This window comes from Leptodactylus fuscus, chromosome 3 (genome assembly GCF_031893055.1).
Source record: "Leptodactylus fuscus isolate aLepFus1 chromosome 3, aLepFus1.hap2, whole genome shotgun sequence".
NCBI lineage: Eukaryota > Metazoa > Chordata > Amphibia > Anura > Leptodactylidae > Leptodactylus > Leptodactylus fuscus.
Window position 1 is genome coordinate 110708032 of NC_134267.1, and position 22916 is coordinate 110730947.

Below are 22916 nucleotides of genomic sequence, written 5' to 3' on the forward strand. Positions count from 1 at the left end.
CGGGCATGTGGGCGGGACTGAGGCTGGCCCGTGGGCGGGGCAGGGTATGTCTGTGGGCGGGGCTGAGAATGTGGGCGTGGTCGTGCGGATCGTGAGAGGTGGCCACCCAGGCATCCCCGCTGTCTGCTTCTTCTCAGCGCAGGCTGAGAGTTATCTCTGGACACTGGCAGGCTGGGGCTGCGGCAGTGTCCCCAGCCCCCTCCATCCCTAAGAGCGGCCTGCAAGTGCTTGTTCACAGCGCAGGCTGAGAGTCATCTACGGACACTGGCAGGCGGGGCTGCCGCAGCCCCAGCCTGCCAGTGTCCAGAGATAACTCTCAGCCTGCGCTGTGAAGAAGCAGACAGCGGGGATGCCTGGCTGCATCCCGCGATCGACCCATACATCATGATCGACCAGTAGATCGCGATCGACGTATTGGGCACCCCTGGCGTAGAGACACAACTCTGACAAGGGGTATGGTAATAACAGCCTGATGGTGCAATGAAAAGTTTTGAGAAAACTCTTTAAGGCTGAGGCCCCACATTTTAGAAACGCAGCTTCTTTGGTGGCAGATTTTGCTGCGTTTTTTTAAGCCAAAGCCATGAGTGGATTGAGAAGAAGGTAGAAGTATAAGAACTTCCTATATAATTCCCATTCCTTTTGTAGCCATTTTTGGCTTTGGCTGAAAAAAACACAGCAAAATCTACAACAACAAAAAAAATCTGTGTTTCTGCAATGTGGGGCCTCAGCCTTATTGTCCAAGAATTGCTTTTCTATAGGTATTGCATTTACTAAAACAGATAAGTCGGGTATGGTATCAACAAGTCCTCTTTAAGGCTGAGGCCTCACTTTGCAGAAACACAGCTTTTTTTACTGCAGATTTTGTTGCGTTTTTTTGAGCCAAAGCCAAGCATTGCTACAAATGGGATGGGACCTATACAGGAAGTTCTTATACTTCTCTATTCTCTTCAATCCACTCCTGGCTGTGGCTCAAAAAAACGCAACAAAATCTGCAACAAAAAAAAGCTGCATTTCCGCAACGTGGGACTTTAGCCTTAACCAGCTAGTTGCGCTGAAACACTTGGTGCCAGATTTTATGACTAGAACCACTTTGGCTTATCCTGGACTCCACCACTTTGTCAATGAAAGACAATGTAAGAACTAAGAGAATTTGATCCAGTTTTTTCTCTTTGTGCTTTGGCAGTGTGCACTCTGTGATTTGGAATCCCTGTAGACTAGTATAGATGACTACATTATACCATAAAGCAAAATAAAGGCATATCAACAAAACCAACCCTTGTGAATGGTGATATATAGAGCTTTCCCAGAGCCTATACCAAATACTTGTAAGTGCACTCTATGCTGGTGAGTCATCTTGAGAAGCTTCACAGCAGTAGAGTGCCAGTTTAGAGTTACTACAGTGAAAAAAACATTTCAGAGGGTGGAATTAGCATGAGTTAAAATTTCTAATGAACTCCTTGTTTGGGGTTAGTGATGAGCTCCTATGTTATAGAAATTGCGCTGCTGCTCTCTATAAACCAATGAATGAGGTGCAGGTGATTGTGTAAATTCCGTTTTTACATAAATCCCACCATTAACCCACTGCATTGCTGAAAGGGCTATGAATGTGGGGATAGTTTAGAACATTTTACTGCATCCCTTTAAATTACCTCATATGTATTATTTTCTTTGTCAAATGTTAGATATTTTGGAATTGAGAGCTAGTAGCCTGACATTAGACACTCATCCATATTGTGAACATTTCTACTGAAAGTGAAATGTCTTAATGGACATTGCTTTTCTCAAAGGACATGGTACATTTGCAATTTGGACACAGTGGTAATGTGAATTTGGTGACCTTGAGTACAGATGTCTGCTACATGTTCGTTGAACCTAAGAGACATTTTATAATAATAATGTTCAAAATGTATGATTCTGTAATAAAATTTTGCATGTAATAGTAAAAATTTCAATGAAACAAGTAAAAGTTGTGTTTAATGGTTTAATGGAACTGTTTTATAAAAATTTTGGAAGGTTAAAAAAAACAAAGGGTCTATGTGAAAAACGTGTTTGAAAAAAAACAGAAGCTGAAAAAGGACTTTCTTTTTTTAACACTGCCATTAGTGTAGATCATTGGTTCTCAACCTTTTCAAGTGAAGCACCACCTAGTGAGAAAACGTCCCAACCGAGCAGCACCAAATTATCGTTCACTTATAACTGTTAATAAATTAAGGCTTCATTTGAAGCCTTTTTTAACAATTATAGAATGGCCCTCTGAGTCCCCCCTAAAGGTAGTATAATGGCTTTGTCAGTGCACCCACATATAGTATAATGGCCCTCACATTTCAATGCCCCACTTGTAATATAATGCCCTCCACAGTGTCTCCACATGTAATATAATCTCCCCCACACTCAGTGATGTTTAAGAAGCAACTGGTAAGCTGCATTCATTACTTGCCACAGGGGTGAATTAAGGGTACAATAGGCCTCAGGTTGTTAAAGGGAGTTTATTACCGCCCCCAGCTACTGTAAACCAATGCCATAGTGGTTTAATGTGGGATGAGCTGATTGCAGGATGGGCATGTTTAGTGATGATGCAGGAGTGCTCAGTACCTGAAGAAAACTCCCCCTGTGCTCCAACATCCTCATTTGAATAAAGAATAAAAGTGCTTTTTCTATGCATCCCTGGAGTTCTGAAACTTAAGAAAGGTATGGTTTTATTCTGCTAATGGCATCTACAGCATTATGGGAGTGGTTTAAAGTAGTTGGAGGCAGTGATAGACTTCCTTTAAGCAAGTGTGCCCTCCCATTCATGCCATAGATCCCTGTCACAGATTAGTATCTCATAGATGCCCTGCACATAGTATAATATCCAATAGTGGACCTACATGCAGTATAATGTCCCATAGCAACCCTCCATTCAGTATAACTCCCCATAGTGGCCCCCAAACAGTATCATGTCCCACAGTGGCCCCACCACATAGCATAATGTCCAATAGCGGCCCTTCATACAGTATAATGTGCAATAGCAGCCCTCCATGTACTGTAGTTTAACTCCCCATAGCGGCCCCTTCACACAGTATAATGTGCCATAGTGGCCCTTCCACATTGTATAATGTCCAATAGCAGTCCTTCCTGCAGTATAATATCCCATAGCGGCCCTCCACACAGTATAGTGTCCCGTAGCGGCCCTCCACATATAATGTCTGCAAGTGGTGCCTACATTAATAAAATTAAAAATACATAGGAATTTTCCCTTCAGACCCCCAGAATATGCGTAATGTAGGGTTACAGTCCTGGTCCTCACTTCTTCTCTTTGGTGGCCAGAAGAGCACAGTGAGCAGTACCTGAGCCCAGGATAGGTGAGTAACATTGTTTATGTTTATTTACCTCCTGTGGGCCTCCGCTAATTTATATACTCTGAGGGTCTGAAGAGACCCAAAAGCATAATAACAGTTCCTGAGCGGTGAACCCTACAAACTACCATTAGGGGTGGGTGTTGGACCCTCACAGTGGCATGTAGCCTTAGAGAAAGCTGGAAGTAACCCCAGTGTTACATGTACCACGCCTTGAAAACCACTGGTATAGTTGAATGTTCTTTTTTTTTCTGATGCTGACATCACATAACCTTTGAAGTGGAAGCGGTGCTCAGCTTTAAACACCTGTTCCATTGGGTTCCCAGGTCCTAATCTTATACTAAGTATTGGACATCACTTAAAATGTTGTGGAAATCCCTGTTAATCTGTGCTGAAGGCAGGCTTCAGTGTTATATTTACTGTAGAAGGTGATGGATTTCTAGTAGTAAACAAAGCCTAAGGAAAACAGAATGCATAGAATAATGCAAGATTTAAGTGTTGTTTGTAAACTAGACTTATACAGGTAGGTCCAGAAATATTTGGACAGTAAGACAAGTTTTAGCATTTTAGCTGTTTACCTTAAAGTGCAGATATTTAGCTTTAATTTGAGGGCATTTGCATCCTAACTGGATAAAGGGTTTAGGAATTAATGTTAGGAGTGGCCAAATCAACAGTTTGATACATTCTGGGGAAAAAAGAGCTCACTGGTGGGCTCAGGAATTCAAAAAGGTCTGGATGTCCACAGAAGACAACAGTGGTAGATGATAGTAGACTTCACAGTACAGATGGACAATAACTCAAAATGTACTACAAATGCAACGTAAGGGAGCCTGCACATGGAGTTTACGCTCTGCTCATTCTGAATGTAGATAACATAACGTAAACTCGTTCAGAGTGAGCGGCATAAAAAACAGATCCCATTGACTTGAATGGGTGTCGGCATACGTGCATATCACATTGAAATCAATAGGTAAAAAAAGCCTCCCATTGATTTCAATGGGGAGCGCACGTATGCTGGCACCCTTTCAAGCCAATGGGATCTGTTTTTTTACATCGCTCATTCTGAACAAGTTTACGTTCAGAATGAGCGGAGCGTAAACTCCGTGTGCAGGCTCCCTAAGAGTATTTTTTAAGGCAAAGTTGTGAATATCCTACAATTGCTGAGTCATTCACTAGATCTCAACGCTCCCAAGAGCACACCTTTCATTTGCTTAAAGGGGTTGTCCCACGTCGCATACTCACCAGTCTTCGTTGCTATAAAATCTTCTGTCTTCCGGCTTTGTTGCATCATTGGTGAGCGGGGTCACATATGCAAAGCCAAGCAGCGAGATGCCGCTGGCCCTGCGTACGCGCTCATAGACCAGTCTAGCCTTCACAATGCGAATACAGACCCGACATCCGCCTCTCTCTATTACAGCGGACGCCGTGTCTGTATTCACATTGTGAAGGCTAGACTGGTCTATGAGCGCGCACGCAGGGCCAGCGGCATCTCGCCACTTGGCTTTGCATATGTGAATACAGACCCGCTGTAATTCCCCTCCCCCCCCCCCCCCCTGGAATAGCAGCATCGTTCCTACCGCTGCTGGCTTCATGCAGGGCAGGAGCGTAGCGATGTTGCTGGCATCTGTGCTGGCGTCTAACCCTCCCCGGCATCCGCCTCTCTATTACAGTGGATGCCGGGTCTGTATTGGCGGCCCCTTCCCCCCAAAGGGTAAACTACCCCCCCCCCTCCAGGCTCGCTCCCGTGCACTTAGCCCCTCCTCCCTCCCCCCTCAGAGCAACAGATACATCACTTGACTTATGACCAGATAAGTCAAGGGATGTGTCCCAAAAAAATGAATAAAGTAAGATAGTGGACAAACAAAGCAGTTTTGCTGAAGCAGTGTATTTAGGAAGTGTCTTACATTCACATTAGCAAACAGTATAGATAGGATCCTTGTGATGGGACAACCCCTTTAAGACAAATCCTAAGGCAGAAAGACCCACAAACAAGTAACAACTGAAGACCAATGCAATGAAAGCTTGACAAAGCATCACAAAGAAGGAAGCCCAGAGTTTGGTGATATCCATGGGTCTAACTCGTGGTCTGCAAAGGATTTTTTACAAAGCATTAAAAATGAATATTTTATTTATGGTAATGTTAATATATCTAATTACTTTTGAGACGCTGAAATTAAGCTTTGTAGAAAAATTATTATAATTCCTAAACGTTTTACAGCAAATAGTTGTTCATCCCCTTGCAAGAACATTGCATCTCTTTTATTTCACATTCAATGTTGTGTAGGATCCAAATCATGAAGAATGTGTCGCTGTCCAAATATTTCTGGACCTGTACATGGGAACTGTTCCCTTTTAGTTGCGCCTAATGTTTATTTCTAGCCAGTACTTATAAAATACCTTTACTTTGATCTTCGATGCATTAATGTCTGTTGCCTCTGGCATTTGTCAGATATACTCTGCTGTTCAACCATCAAATGTTATTTCAGTATGGCCGGGACTACGCTGTGACTTTGTAGCACTACAGATTGATTTTAACTATTGCAATCTACTGTATAAGGCGTAGGATGTATTTCTTTGGACTCAGTAATTCAGTCTGTAATGTTAGTTGTCGTGTTGCACAGGCCTAAAATCATTACGAGACATATTTTAATTTTGTCATTGGTGGGTGTTAAAATGTGTGATGGTCCATAATGGATAAGAACAATACTGATTTCAATACTGTCTCTTACACATTATAAATATTAGCTGTGCTTTAAGATGTAGCTGTCATACACTGATCAGATATTACATATGAATTTTTATGATGTAAAAAGAAAGGCTAAAAATAAATCCTAAAGGGGTGCCATGATCTCACAGAATGTGAGGAAATGAGCCCTTATCACTGTCCTGTTAATCTTGTTGGCAAGTGAGGAAAAATCCTGGGAGAATGTCCAGGACATGCACTTATCAGTCAACACAGAAAGGTCGCCTCTAACAAGAGGCTTACAAAAATGAATAAATATTTTAAAAATACAGTCCAAATAGCTATTTAGCATGTGTTCCTATGCTGTTACTCTGCTCAGTCATCTACTGCTCTCTTTACTGTCTTACATGATGGCAAAGCCTATGGTCACATCTACTCAAGAGTCTCTGTTGGAGACTTTTTCAGGCTAAGACCCCATGTGACATCTTGCAGCAAAAAAGCACTGCAGGAAAAGCCACGGCAGCAACACATCACGGTTCTTCCTGCAGCGCTTTGCACAGGAAATTTGCAGATCTTTTCACTGCAGACTTTTTGCTTCAGTTACAGTATATCTATAGGGAACCACTCGCCTTTCTGCAGATATAATTGACTTGCTGCAAGTTCCAAAACTGCAACGGTTTTGGAAATCCTCACCTGTAGGGATGGGAGTCACTAGAATGTCCTCCTCTTTGATGTGACTGTAAGATGCCACGTTTTTTACCTCGGGTTTCCGCCACAGGTGAACCATGGAGTTTACACCACATGGAGCCCTGGCATCAAGTGGCCCTGGTCCTTAAAATCAGCAGAGGAAAATTACTGCACAGAGGATTTTTTCTCCACCTGTTTCAGTTTTAAAATGATAAACTCCCAACAAGCCTAATTATAGTCAATGGTGTCCATCCATATGTAACCATTTTTTTTTTTAGCCCACCTATCCATTATTCTGGTCCTCTGATGGACCAGAACAACAGTTAGGCAATGCTAGTGTGAACCTATGTTAATGAAATCTAATATTCCTTTCATATATGGTACTTCTCATTTTCTTAGGGTATGTTCACACTGCTGTCATTTAGATTTTTCAACAGAAAAAGTCCTGTACTTAGGACTTTATCTTCTGTCTACAACAATAAACAAAAAAGTCAGAAGAAGACCTTCATCTTACTTTTCAACATTACAGTGAATGAAAACAGATGCAAAAAGAGGGTGCTTCATTTGCAACAGTCATTCTGTCAGTTTTTCAGTTTGTTTTTCTGATCCTATGGTGGATCAGAAAAACAGACTTGAATAAGGCTGGTCTTACGTAATTTAAGTCCGCAAATGGTCCGCAATTGCGGACCATTTGCGGACACATTGTATTCAGTGCGGCCTCTTACACCACCATATATTTTATCCATGGTGTGGCATACCGTAACCGGGGTTTGCTCTGAATACCGCATTTCCGCAAAGGCCGTGAATTCACAGCACGGACTGTCCCATAGGCCCTATGGGCGTGTGCAGTTATGTAGATATACACTGAAGATGCATCAGTGTATATCCGCAACTGCGGATGTCACCATTGCATTGCATTGGTATGTGTTGTTTTGGATGCACTATGCGGATGGGCACTAACGTCTGCGGAATGACTTTTTAGAGTGAAATTTGTGTATCAGCAAATTGCGGACCGCAAAAAAACACTACGGTCGTGTAAGACCGGCCTAACGGCGATTAACCTAGCCCTACATCGACTTTCTTTCATAAGTGTTAGTGATGATGTTGAGTATCTGTATATTTTTCTGTCATCTAATTTGAGCCTCTAGCTTGTATGCTTCATCATGTATTCTGTCTGTTACATTAACATTTAGTGTAGTTTTTCACTGACTTGCATAAGAAATGCTAACCTAAGAAGGAACATGATGAACTTGTCTCATGCATATACAAGATTTCACTTATTTTATAGCAAGTACAGCTGTAAAAGATAATCATAATTTTAACATCTGCTTCAGGGTAGATATTCCATTTGATGTTCTGTAGCAGAGTCAAACTCCTCTGAAATGATTATTAAGAAGTTAGCTCTTCCTCTACGGTAGAAAGATGTATAGAGCTTCCACACTTCTACACTTTAAGATGTTTTTTTATGATCTTGACCATATATCACACAAGGAATATATTGCATGCAATCTCTATATCTTCTTATGCATGCAAAGCATCTGTCTGATTTACAGAAATTTTTTGAACTTTCTGTGCACAATAAATGCCTCAGAATATCTGTCCTTCCTTATGTTAATACTAAAGATTATTAAACAAATAGGTGAGAAAACTTTGTGCCCTCTCAGTCATATAGGATGCCTTCATTGGCTTGATAGAGAGAGACTGCAAAGTTTAATGGCATTGTGCCAACAAGTCAAGCTTGTTACCAGCCTAATCTCTCAAAAGAGAACATAGAACAACACCGAGCTGTCCATAGTGTAGTATTATTTTAGAATAAACAGGTAAATAGAAATTGACAGGTTCTTACCTGATCGAGTTGTGAAACTAGCACAACTCTTTTGAAGACACTGGAACCAATTACCAGAGGGTTCATCTCTGAGTGGACTTCAGCTGCAAAATTCCTGACACCCCTAGGGTGTAAAAGACCAGTAGAAAAGGACCAGATATGAACTCTCTTAAAGTTCCAAATCTTAGGAATTGCGCTTCTACCACAAATCGTGGATCGTAAATCAATTTTATTGGGCAAAACAGTATGCGTTTCGGGCTTATACCAGCCCTTTTGAAGTGTAAGTAGCTAGAACATATATAGTAAAAACAACAATGTATAAAAAATATTTAAAAACAAAGTTACATCTTAGGCAAACACATGAGCAAATAAAGATCCGTAAATTAAAAAAAAAAATGCATGTAACATCTCTGCCTGTTCGGGTCACTGCACCACCCTCTGGTCGCATGCGGAGGTGCAGGAGGCGTGTGCAGTTTGGTTCCTTGCTTAGAGTTTTTGGTTGCACTGTGTGAAGAAGGCTCTAGTTCTTTCATTGAGTTTGCACCACACCCGTCTTCTGCCCTTGTCTGCCTCTGTCCATGAAGTAGTTAAATTTAGCCTTGCCCTGTGATTGACAGCCTGTCTTCCTGTCAGGTCTAGGGCGGGTTCATCCTCCCCTATTTAGTCTTGGCTCACATTCACACTGGTGCCTGTTATTGCCTCGTGCTTGCTGGCTTCTTATGCTGTTAAATTACTTGTACTCTTATCCTTGACCTCTGGCTTTCCCTACTGACTGTTCTTTTGGACTTCGATTTGGCACTGCATTGCTCGACTGTTACCAAACCCAGGCTAGCTGACCTCCGTTTGTTGTTGTTTGTCTTGTCTGCATTTTGTGTGTCATATATATAGGAAGGGATTTTCTCCAAGTTTCCGCCTATTACTTAGGATAGGGCCTGGCAATAAGAAGGGACAGTGGGGGGCTTAGTGTACTTTTTACTGTATTTTTCGGACTATAAGGCACACTTTTTTCCCCCAAAATCTGGGGGGGAAATGAGGGTGCGTCTTATAGTCCGAATGTTCCTGCTAATGCCATGAAGCCAGCAGCAGCGACAGGAGCGTGTCAATGCTGCAGGCCCCAGCTCCGGTGCCGGCATCTAAAACCCTATTCCTGGCATCCGCTGTTCTATTGCCGGGATACTGGGTCTGTAAGAATAATGGCGGCCGCTCTGCTGCAGAGCGGTCGCCATAGCAACCGGGTCTCCGCTATACGCGGAGGCCCAAAGCTAATGCTCGCAATTAGAATACATTCTAATTGCGGGCATTAAAACTTAACCCCTTTTCCCCCCAAAGAGTAGAATACACCCCCATACCTTTAAAGTTGCAGGCCGGCGAGGTCGCCGGAGCCGACCTGTTCTGGTGACAGCTGGGAGCCAACTGAAGGCTCCCAGGCCTGTCATAGCTATATTACTATGACCAGCCGTAATAGTAATATTGAGCATCTCCCATAGATGGCAATACACTTCTATTGCCGTCTATGGGACTTGCAATCAAATGACTGCAGGTTCAAGCCACCTAGGGGGAAGGGGCAATAAAATAGTGAAAAAAAAAAAAAGCTTTAAAAAAATAAAATAAATAAAACTTCTAAATCACCTCCTTTCCCTAGAATACATAGAAAATTACTGTGAAACACATACACATTAGGAATCCCTGTGTCCGAAAATACCCGGTCTACTGATATTTTTCAAACCGCCGTGGGTTTTTTTTCACCGTTTTGCCTCTGATTTAAATAAAAGGTGATCTAAGCAATAGACATTCCCCAAAATGGTATAACTAAAAAGTACATCTGGCCCTGCAAAAAAAACTCTCTATGGGTCTCCGTACAGCTGCAGGGTCACCTGTCAATGTGGCCTTGCAGCTGTTGCAAAACTACAACTCCCATATATTAAATATTTTACCATTTTTTTGCTTCAAAATTTTTTTCCCCTATTTTCCTCCTCTAAAACCTAGGTGCGTCTTATAGTCCGAAAAATACGGTAAATAGCTCTGGGGTTAACATTAAGGATTTTATAGCAAGTGGCTAAACTAAGGGAGCCTTAAAGGGGTTATCCAGAGTTATTTGTTTTATGCTCTCCGCCGCAAAACTGTTTTTTTATTTTTTTTATTTTAAACGGACACAGAGTCAGACAAGCAGTACTCTGTGTCCGGTTTAAAAAAAAATAACGGTTTCGCAGCGGAGAGCATAAAACACTCACCGGCGCTCATGGCCGGGCCCGGTCTGACTGATTTGAGGTATAACAGTCGGAGTCTCATCTTCCTCTTAGTTGGTGGCTGCTATATGGGGAGTTGGGGGGGGGGCGTTGGGGTATAACAGTCCGTGGGGTCTCATCTTCCTCTTGTTTGGTGACAGCTGGACACGTATTGGGCAGCGATCTCCACAGTGGCCTCTTCTTCTCCCAGTAGGATGTAGAGTTTCCTCTTCTCGTCTGCAGATATGAAGTCTGGGATGTGGGTAGAGAGTCTTTGGAAGTAGACGGCCCTCACAGCTGAGCATTTGGTGCAGTGTAGCAGGAAGTGGGTCTCGTCTTCTAGGGCCCCTTGGTCACAGTGCTGGCACAGTCTGTTCTCCCGTGGCTTGTACGTCTGCCTGTGTCGCCCCGTCTCCATCTCCAGGTTGTGGGTGCTCAGTCTGTACTGGCTCAGGGCCTGTCTGTGTTTGGGGTGGCGTATTCTCTCCAGGTAGGTGGCCATGTTGTAGTCTCTTTGCAATGACTGGTACACGGTGTGTTTCTTGGAGTTATTTATTGCGCTTCTCCATTCCTCGATGTACCGCTCTTTCTCTCTCTCAATTACTCCTTTTATTTGAGCCTTGTTCAGGGCATGTTGGGGGTTTTGAACAAAGCTCAAATAAAAGGAGTAATTGAGAGAGACAAAGAGTGGTACATACTTAATTCAGAATATTTTCCCACACATCCCTAAACCTTTTGCACAACTCTGTATGTTAATATTTTTTCACAAGTGTTACCCTTAAAAATCTATACAAACACGTTATATCAGAAATATTAGACTTATATATTTTATACAGATACACACACATTACAGTAATATACATTTAAACATTCGTACTGTACCACACACTAGCCTTTTCTGCAGGTAAATGAATATTTGTCAAGAAGTTCAGGGAGACAACAGATAGAAGTATAAAGTTAAGGGCCCATGTGGCGGCAACACATCCCAGTTCTTCCCACAGTGCTTTGCACAGAAAGTTCGCAGAGGTTTCCGCTGACGATTGTATAATTGACATTGTTTTGGAAATCGCAGCGTGTTCAATGCGTATATATTTTATCGCAATGTTTGGATGGGATTTGCTAGAAAACATCGCAGTTTCTGGGGCCCCGGCCTTAAGTACATAGCAGAACTTCCACTCAGCCCAGCAGTACAGTGTACACATCCCTCCCACTTCCTCTCCAATTTGACTGCTGAATCAAATTACAATTCTATTGTAATGATAGGAGGGTGAAAAGGATCATGGATGGACAGGGGAGTTAGCACACAGTAGACTGTATAATGAAACACTTGATGTTCTATCTGCTGATCAATGGAGAGAACTTTGGACAAACACTCTTAAAGGGGCTCTATCACTGGAAAAGTCATTTTTAACTAGTCACATCCTTGCATAGCCTTTAGAAAGGCTATTCCACACCTACCTTTAGTATATAGATTGCCTCAGTGGTTTCTGAATAAGTCATATGCTAATGAGCTTCCAGCCAGCACAGGAAGTTCCCAGCAGCACTCGTCTCTCCTATTATCTCCTATGTGTGTGCAAACAGGAAGCTGAGTCATCATGAGCAGCAGCAGCCTGTGCTGTGCTCATAGGAAACAATAGGAGAGGAGTGCATGATGTATCGTGCACCAGTCTAATTAGCATATGAATAAAAACGGACTTATTCATAAACCACTGAGGCAATCTACATACTAAAGGTAGGTGTGGAATAGCCTTTCTAAAGGCCGTGCAAGGATGTGATGACTTTTCCAGTGATAGAGCCCCTTTAATTCCCTCTGAAGTTTGGACATTGTTGTCTGAGGCGTGATGCTCAGCTCGCCTCATGGTTGGTGCAGCTCTGAAAGCCCTGCAGTTTCAACTAATTTGTATGTCTTCAACTTGCAAAGCACACAGTACTAGCATTACTGTTACACATATGTGTGGACTATACTGCATTGTTTTACAGTCCACACACGTAATGGTATAGACCAGTGATGGCGAACCTATGGCACGCGTGCCAGAGAGGGCACGCAGAGCCCCCTCTGCTGGCACGCGTGCTGTCGCCCTGATCGCTCACTAACGGCGAATCCGATGCAGGATTCCCCGTTAGTGAGCGATCGCTGCCTTCAGCTGGTTGTGCAAATGCGCATCCAGCTGAAAGCTGTCAGTGTAGCTCAGTGTAGGCCACGCGTACTACGCGGCCTACACTAACTACAGAGTGTGACCTCTGAACAAGCGCGGGCGTGATGACGTAAGTCATCAGCGCGCGCAGTGAACAGAAGAGAGAACACCCGGCAGCTCTTCAGGTAACTATATTGTGTTTGTTTGCACTGTCAGGGGAGGGGGGCAACGGTAGACATTTCATGTTGTGTAGGAGGGGGCTACTGTAGACTTTCATGCTGTGTGGGTAGGGGGCTACTGTGGACCATTTTATGCTGTATGGGAGGGGGCTACTGTGGACCTTTCATGTTGTGTGGGAGGGGGCTACTGTAGACTTTCATGCTGTGCGGGTAGGGGGCTACTGTGGACCATTTTATGCTGCTACTGTGGATCTTTCATGCTCTGTGGGAGGGGGCTACTGTGGACCAGTTCATGTTGTGTGGGAGGGGGCTACTCTGGACCATTTCATGCTGTGTGGGAGGGGGCTACTGTGGACCATTTCATGTTGTGTAGGAGGGGGCTACTGTGGATCTTCAATGCTCTGTGGGAGGGGGCTACTGTGGACCATTTCATGTTGTGTGGGAGGGGGCTATTGTGGACCATTTCATGTTGTGTGGGAGGGGGCTACTGTGGACCAGTTCATGTTGTGTGGGAGGGGGCTACTGTGGACCAGTTCATGTTGTGTGGGAGGGGGCTACTGTGGACCAGTTCATGCTGTGTGGGAGGGGGCTACTGTGGACCAGTTCATGCTGTGTGGGAGGGGGCTACTGTGGACCAGTTCATGCTGTGTGGGAGGGGGCTACTGTGGAGTATACAGGTATAATCCTGTGTGGGGGCCACTGTGGGCCAGATTGTACTGTGTGGGGGGCCACTGAGGGGCAGATTGTACTGTGTGGGGGGCCACTGAGGGGCAGATTGTACTGTGTGGGGTCCCCTCACTATGTATATCACACAGTATTTGTTTTATAGCAGAAGTGAAATTAGTACAGGATGTAATAACATTGCACGGTAAACTATAAAACAGATCCTGTGCGATGTAAATAGTGAAAATTAATTGTTTAAAAGTACAGAATGCAGAGACCTTTACCTTTCAGTACAAGATCTGTAAAGCCCCAGTCACATGACTGTAATTTGTGGGTCCGCAATTGTGGACCCACAGAGTTTTAAGGTTAAATTGCCGTGTTGGCACTCCGTGATAATTTATTTGGTTTTGGGTTGCAGTTTAGGCACTCGGTCTCAAAAAGGTTCACCATCACTGGTATAGACAGTAAAAAAGTAAAGTCAGTTCATGTACTTCTAGGCTGCATATACAGGGTTTAGGTAATAGTTGTGGCTGAAGATAGAGACACGACCCTGTAGCAGGCTTTGAATTGTCAGAATGAAAGGGTTAAAGGGGTTGTCCCGTCACAAGGATCCTATCTATAATGCTTGTAAATGTGAATGTAAGACTTTTCCTAAATACAATGCTTCAGCAAAACTGCTTTGTTTGGCCACTATCTCACTTTATTCATTTTTTTGTGGCCACAGCCCTGACCTAGCTGCTCCTGAGTCAAGTGATGTATCTGCTGCTCTCAGGGGGGAGGGAGGAGGGGCTAAGTACACAGGAGCGAGCCTGGAGGGGGGGGGGTAGTTTACCCTTTGGGGTATAGGTGAAGCCAGCAACATCGCTATGCTTCTGCCCTGCATGAAGACAGCAGCGGCAGAAGCGATGCTGCTATTCCGGGGCGGGGGGGCGGAGGAGCGGAATAACAGCATCGCTTCTGCCGCTGCTGGCTTCATGCAGGGCAGAAGCATAGCGATGTTGCTGGCTTCACCTGTGCCGGCATCTAACTCCCCGGCATCCGCTGTAATAGGCGGATGCTGGGGACTGTTAGACGCCGGCACAGGCACATCGCTATGCTTCTGCCCTGCATGAAGACAGCAGCGGCAGAAGCGATGCTGTTCCGCTCCGGGGTCACATATGCAAAGCCAAGCGGCGAGATGCCGTCGGCCCTGCGTGCGCGCTCATACACCAGTCTAACCTTCACAATGCGAATACAGACCCGCAGTGTGTCGGGTCTGTATTCGCATTGTGAAGGGTAGACTGGTGTATGAGCGCGCACGCAGGGCCGGCGGCATCTCGCCCCATGGCTTTGCATATGTGACCCCGCCCACCAATGACGAGACAAAGCCGGAAGACAGAAGATTTTAGAGGAACGAAGACGGGTAAGTATGCGACGTGGGACAACCCCTTTAATTGTAGAGAAAATACTGTGCTTTCCATTGGCCAATGTATGTGTGGTGCATGATGGGGAGTCAGGGACAGGAAGTCATAGCACCTACACTAATTCTTCACTTCTCACAGTGTGCACATGCCCCAGTTACAAGTTCATGCATTTATTTGCAGATTTGAGCAAAGTGGCAGATATGCTATAAACAACCCTGGATAACATATAGCCTGGAGGTATAACAATGGCCTCCAGGTCTGCCATCTATGGTAGCTTATTAGGCCCTGCCAGAAGCAGGATAGACTGTCTGTCTGTGGAATACTGAGAAGTAGGCAATACATAAGTACCGTAAGTACAAATGTTATGGGTTTTTGAAAGTAACAAGAAATAGTTTGTAAAAGTACAAAAATATAAAAAAAAACCTATACACATTTGGTATCAGCTTATTCATACTAACCAAGAGAGTAAGGTTATAATGTTATTTATTCACATGGTCAATGCCATAAAAGTAAAACTGAATAAAAGGCAGATTTTCAGGGAACTTTTTAACCCTCCACCCCCCCCCACCCCCCAAAAAAAAAAAGTTATACTGTACCTTATATGTTCCCCATAATAAATGATTCATTAATAGAATTATTCTTGCATGTGATGTGAACCTAATATGCATACAAAGAGAAGGGGTTAAAGACACAATATTATGGGAAAGTAAAGCTCTCCTCAGGGTTTGGATAACCCAAATAATTTAGGGGAGCTAAGTTCAGATAAAACAATATCTGGTCTCTTAAAGGGGCTCTATCAGCACAATTATGCTGTATGAACCCCACATATGCCTGAATAGCCGTTAAAAAGGTTATTCAGGCACCGCTAATCTTATTTTACCCCCCTCCCCCGTTTTAAAAATAATATCCTAAAAACGATTCAAATGATACTTATCTGTGCACGATGAACGGTTGTGCACTGTCCGACGTCATCTTGCTGTCACGCCTTCCTCCTCTTTCTTCTTCCAGCGACGCCCTCCTGTGCTTGCTCTTCCACGCCTTGATCTTCTGTCCTTCCGGAATGAAGAGGTTCGTGAGTGTACTGTGCATGCGCAGTACACTCGCATAGTTCTAAGGAGTACTTAGAACTACAACAAAAATGGCTCCTGTAGAGTTACTCTGCATTTTATAAGACACAGATCTTGGCAGACTACTTGTGAGATTTGCTTGGAAAATAAATATCTTTCCAAAAATGTGTTTACAGATTATATACCGGGAAAATGGTAACCTTGCTTTGATTCTTAAATCAGATATTTTTTCTATTCTTAAGACATTCAGTCGGATATGGTATGACCTATTTAGATTTTTTTGGTTGAATTTCTACATAGAAATACATTTAGAGACGGTAATTCAGACAGAACAATTAAAAAAGTGCCTTATATAATTAGAGTACAGATATGTATTGTAAGTGTTCCTCTTGTGACAACATTATGCGATTTACCCAGGGTGCAGATGGTATTGCTACAAACAATATTTCTTCTTTCTGTTTTTACATCAGGATTTTAAAGATGACTACTGAAAGCATACTGACCATCATGCTACCAATGAACTCTACAGCAGGCACCCACAATGCTACAGAGGATGAGGTGTGTGAAAACTGGAGAGAAATTCACCACTTGCTTTTTCATTTGGCAAACGTGTGTTTTGCCCTAGGACTGGTTATTCCTACAACACTGAACCTTCATATGATCTTTCTTCGTGCTTTATTATGTCTAGGTAAGTTATGAGAGTCTAAATACTCGTATACTTTAGCTAGATTTTGATTTTGCTAGTTTGCTAGATTTGATATGGTGTCCATCAGACTGTAATAAATGTATACTCATTTATTGTCGAAAGTACGGTAAATCAGGTTTTCCCTGGTGCTCAATCTTTGACCACATTCACACTGCCTTTAGTAATTGAAATGAACGTCACAAAAAATTATGCGCCTATGGAATCATTTTTCCCTTGCCTCATGGCTCCATTCATGCAAATAGAAAGAGATTATATGAATGCTTGTATTTGATATTTCTAATAAATGAGCCTGCAGTCTCAATTTCTTCACTCCAGTCCCAGAAGCAACACAAGGGAGGAAAGGGGGGGAAAGAACTAAAACCTGGGATTAACCAGAGAATTGCAATGCTTCAGATACATTGCAATTGCAGTTACAGCCTCATTTTCATATTACTTATGGTATTTACAAATTTTGTCCACAATGGGCTCACATTTAGGATATCAGGTATGTTTTGGAGTTTTTTTCTAACATTTTTTTTTTTAAGGGGTAAATTCGTTATGACAAATTTCCTTGCGGCGATATGACTGTAATGAAAAGAATACACAGTCCGTATATAGTCAACCCCCCTCCCCACACCCCTCCAGGAGGCCTTAGGGTATGCTCACACAGAGGAAAAGGTTGCGAAATATTCTGCACAGCATTGGCATTTCGTTGCGGCATGCCACTTCTGTGTAGGCCCAAATGAATGGGCCTACACTAGAGCGTGTCTCAAGCCGCGGACGCTGTGGCTGATTCAACCGCGGAATCCGCGGCAAGAAAGGGCATGTCACTTCTTTTGTCCACTACTAGCTAGCGGAAAAAGAAGCGAGCGGCTACCATTGAAGTCAATGGGAGCCATTTTTGGCAGCGGATTTTAAGCCAGATTCCACATCAAAATCCACTGCCGAAAAACTCAGTGTGAACATACCCTTAGTTTTCTGAGTTGAAAGGTGAGGTCTTTATAGATCAGACTTGTTTTTTCCAGCTGTTCCCACATTCCACTAATTAAGTTCACTTTACTGAAACTGTAGTTTATTTAGTCAAATCTGTTATTATTTTATCAAGTAAAACATTCAAGAGCTGCCTATAGTATCGTCAGTCTGAATTTACTGAAGCAGGAAAAAGACAAGTGGCTGAACAAGGCAAAAGAAATCAACACTAGCACTTTGAATAAATCCTGGCATTAATGCTGATGATGCCTGCACAGAAGTTTCAAAGTGCAGTCTTGTTGGCAAGTCAAATAACTTCCAGTCCATATGCAGATGAGCTGTTTGGTGTATCCAAGTTGTGGCTATATCTGCTGCAGCTCCTGTTATCGCCTGTTATTGCCACCCAGTGCTCCTTAGTAACATAAAGATTGACAAATCCTGATGTACTGATCTGTGGAATCTGCATTTGGATCAGTAACCCTAGAGCATCCATGTCTGTTTCTGGTTCAACCGTTCAATGCAATAAAACAAAGTTAGTTAGTATCTACGAACAAAGAAAAATAGATGTGCAGGTACAATGCCAGCACAGAAGGCGTGCTACACATTATCTAATACATATCTAATACAAAATGCAAACCATTCCTAGACAATGTCTGTGGTAGGATGCATTACTCCTGCTAAAATAGGCCATGGCCATTAGGGAATGCCATTGCCATGAAATGGTGTACCTGTTCTACAGCCATGTTTATGGATTAGGAGCATGTTAGATTATCATCCACATAACCTCCAGGACCCAAAGCCCCCTATCAGAACATTGCCCAGAGCATCATAATGCCTCCACTGGCATGGCTTATTCCTACAGTAGCTCATGGGTAGGCAAAACAATGGAAAATGGTGATTCAGCCATTTGCTTTCCAGCTACTATGTTCACAGTGCAGTATAAATATTTTTATATGTCTCTAGTTCAGCCATTTCAGATGTGGGGATGCTGTATTTATCTGTTTATTTGGTTTTATATGAAACAGTGATCTTGTGTGAATGCAGCACATCTGGTGAAGCAGGGTACATCCCTCCATAGTAATACAGTATAGGAAGGAAGGTGGAGGGAATAATGGGGGGCAGTGGAGGTAGGAATGAACATGAGAGGGAGGAACGTTCAAATGCATTATGCAATATTAAAAATTGGTTCATCAATCATATAATGGATAAAGGACGTTACTTCAATCACATTAATGAATAATTATACTACAAAAAGCAACACTTTAACACATTAAAATAATAGAACAATAAAAATGTAACCCTTTCATTGCCAGGGGTTTTCAGATTTTCCTCTCCTCTGGCTACCAGGGCAATTTTCGTGGTTTTGAGATGGACGAATAAAACCTAAATTACAACCCTCCATACCTATATATTTTCTTAACGTAGACACTTGCAGGATTGTCAAAATGCCACTTGGTACTGTATGTGATGGAACATACAAGTGATGGAAAGCAGTACGCTCAGAGAGCCATCCTTTGAAATGATAATTTATTTTTTAACTTATTTATTTGTGTGTATACTGCTTTCCTTCACTTGTCACTTGATTCCTGTGCCTCTTTTGTGTATAAATAGGCTTGCCTTCAGAAATTGTGTCATACCATGTCTGATGAAGAGACCTGGTAGTCTCGAAAGCTTGCAATCTGTCATCATTTTTGTTAGCCATTTAAAAGGTATCAACTACTGAGGACTCAGTCTTTATATTACAAGAAAGACCACATACAAGCTCATAGCAGATAGAATAAGATACTTTTTAGAGTCCTAGCAACTAAAAAGAAAAGAAGACTTCAGGATCATTTAGTTCTCTGTGCAGAGTGATCTTCGCTTAGTCTGATGTTGATTATACAGCCTGACCGCGATTCTGAGGAAGGATCTTCGATAACGCTCCTTCTCACGCTTAGGCTGAAGCAATCAGTCACTGACAGTACTGCCAGTGCTGTCACGGTCACATACATGGGATGGGAGATGTTCTCCAGCATGGAGCTCAACACGGACAGTATCCTACTGTCACTCACCACCTGTACTGTGTCCAGGGGGCTCCCCAGGACAGTGCTGGCTTTTCTAACCAACTTGTCAAGTCTATTCCTGTCCTTTGCTGGTATAACAAGCATCAACTATAAGAGCTCGGACTCTCAAAAAATCTGATTCTGAAAACAAGTAGTATTTTGCTGTTGTAATTCACATAAAGGAAAGGGAAAAATGGATGCACAGCCTCCCACTTAACGTTGCATCAGAGCAGTATGTTATTGACAAAATTCGAAATTATCAGGATTAAAACACTAACCCGTCTGTTGAAATTCCAATGTAAAGGACTGTGCGCACGGACTCCTCCGGTCAGAAGCACTTGTATACAGCAATAGAAATAAAAAATTGAAGATCTAGCGTGTCCTTAAAAAAAAATTTTCTTACTTTATTCAGTGGCCCATAGCCATATTAACCCCTTCCCGCCGATGGCATTTTTTGATTTTCGTTTTTGACTCCCCTCCTTCTAAACCCCATAACTTTTTTATTTCTCCACTCCCAGAGCCATATGAGGTCTTAATTTTTGCGGGACAAATTTTTCTTCATGATGCTACCATTAATTATTCTATATAATGTACTGGGAAGCAGGAAAAAAATTCAGAATGGGGTGGATTTGAAGAAAAAATGCATTTCTGCGACTTTCTTGCGGGCTTTGGTTTTACGGCGTTCACTGTGCAGCCAAAAAGACATGTCCCCTATATTCTGTGTTTCGGTACGGTTCCAGGGATACCAAATTTATATGGTTTTATTTACATTTTGACCCCTAAAAAAAATTCCAAAACTGTGTTAAAAAAATTTTTTTCTAAAAGTCGCCATATTCCAACGGCCGTAACTTTTTATACGTAAGTGTACGGGGATGCATAGGGCGTCTTTTTTTGCGGGGCCGGGTGTACTTTTTAGTTCTACCATTTTCGGGAAATGCTATTGCTTTGATCACTTTTTATTCAAATTTTTATTAGAATCAAAACAGTGAAAAAACGGCGGTTTGGCACTTTCGACTATTTTTCCCGCTACGGCGTTTACCGAACAGGAAAAATATTTTTATAGATTTGTAGAGCAGGCGATTTCGGATGCGGGGATACCTAACATGTATATGTTTCACAGTTTTTAACTACTTTTATATGTGTTCTAGGGAAAGGGGGGTGATTTGGACTTTTAATACTTTTTATATTTTTTTTGTATTTTTTTACTTTTTTTTTTATTTTAATTTTTTTGCATTTATTAGACCCCCTAGGGTCTAATAAATGCAAAAAATCATCCTTTGCATCCTTTGCATTGCAAAAAATCATCCTTTCTTTTGCAGGCTGCATAGACCAGCCTGCAAAAGAGAGGATTTGCAGACAAGCCTGGGAGCCTTGTACAGGCTCCCGGCTGTCATGGCAACGGGACGTCGGCCCTGGAGCATGCTCCAGGAGCCGGCGTTCCCGGGCAAAATGGCGGCGCCCATGCGCCGCCGGGAAAATGGCGCCTCCGGCCTTTGACCGCGGCGCCGGAGGGGTTAATGCCTCTGATCGGTCCGGGGACCGATCGGAGGCATTAGAGCCGGTTGTCTACTGCTTAAAGCAGTAGACACCCGGCTGCTATGGCGGTCGCCATAGTTACAGACCCGACATGCGCCGTACTATTACGGCGCATGTCGGGAAGGGGTTAAAACTGAATCACAGACAAGGATGGTATAGAACAAGGCAATAGAAACAGCATCCGACTGACGCGTTTCGAGAGCATAGCTCTCTTAGTATTTTGCTGTTATTCACTAAAATGTTAAAAATCTACACTACACCTAGTAAACTGTGACTGTGATTCCAAAATCTAACTTTTTTGAGATTGCACAGCATACCGTATATAAAAACACAACTTAATATTTCATATATACAACCACCTTCATTCAACTTTGCAGCAAACAGAAATTTCAAGTAAAAACTACACAAAAATTCTAATTTGTCACTTAAGTGCATGCTTAAGCAATCCCTTTCTGCAAACAAAATGTACTTTCCAAAAAACTGCAAGATGTGAGGAATTCATACATACCACACATATATATATATTTACAGGTGCAGGTGTTAAAGAAACACCAAAATCACAGAAATGTGCTAACTAATTTTGTGCATGCAAATTAAATAGGGACTTACATAAGAATAGAATTTTCTATCCCCTTTCCTATAATAATTGTAGCAGTTTATAGGTTCTAGTGCTAATCGTTATTGCTGTTATTTTAGCTTATAACAGATATTGCTAGAGAGGCAGTTGGCATATTTTACTCTAGAAAGATCAGGTTTGGACAGGGTGAAACGTAAACTTTATTGATGGCTTTGTGTATGTGTTGTGTAAGTGTTTGGTGCAACTCTTATGGCGCTGCGCCCAGGCGATGGTAAACAACTGGGTCACTGCATCATTGAACTTCCATGTTTATGTAATTAGACACTGAGGGGTATTACGTTATCCCTATGCTCTCTGATTGATAGGAGAGGGCATAACATGGACAGAAGTCCATGCTACACCACCACTTGGGGTCACATGTAGGTAATATGATTTATTTTTGTCTGTGCAGTCTCCAACTCTGCTCCTCCCTCCTTCAGCAGCTCTTAAGGGGGGGGGGATTTTAGAGCCCCATATCTCAGGATCCGTTAGGGCTATGAAGATGGATTCATTTTAACGCCTTCCCGCCAATGTCAGTTTTTGATTTTCATTTTTGACTTGCCTCCTTCCAAACTCCTTCCACGCACCGACGATCACCGGCAAAATGGTGGCGCCCATGCGTCGCTGGGAAAATGGCACCTTGGTCAGCGTTGACTGAGGTATCGGAGGGGTTACTGCCCGATCAGTCCGGGCACCGACCGGGGGCATTAGTGCTTGGTGTTTACTGTGTAAAACAGTAGGCACCCGGCAGCTATGGCAGCCATCCGACTCCTGGGCGGCTGCCATAGTTAAACACCTGGCGTCCGCTGTACTATTATGGCGAATGTCGGGAAGGAGTTAAAGATAAGAATATCATCTTTCACATG

General features: G+C 42.8%; 1 protein-coding gene across 2 annotated transcripts in view; it reads left to right on the plus strand.

Annotated features, from left to right (window-relative positions):
- The window catches only part of POPDC1 (popeye domain cAMP effector 1), a 66516-nt gene that overhangs the window by 11820 nt on the left and 31780 nt on the right, over positions 1 to 22916 (plus strand). For both annotated transcript variants that reach the window (XM_075268163.1, XM_075268164.1), the window contains exon 2: positions 16673 to 16890. In XM_075268163.1, the coding sequence (XP_075124264.1) occupies positions 16683 to 16890 (208 nt within the window). In that variant the 5' untranslated portion in view covers positions 16673 to 16682. The remainder of the gene's footprint in view (positions 1 to 16672; positions 16891 to 22916) is intronic.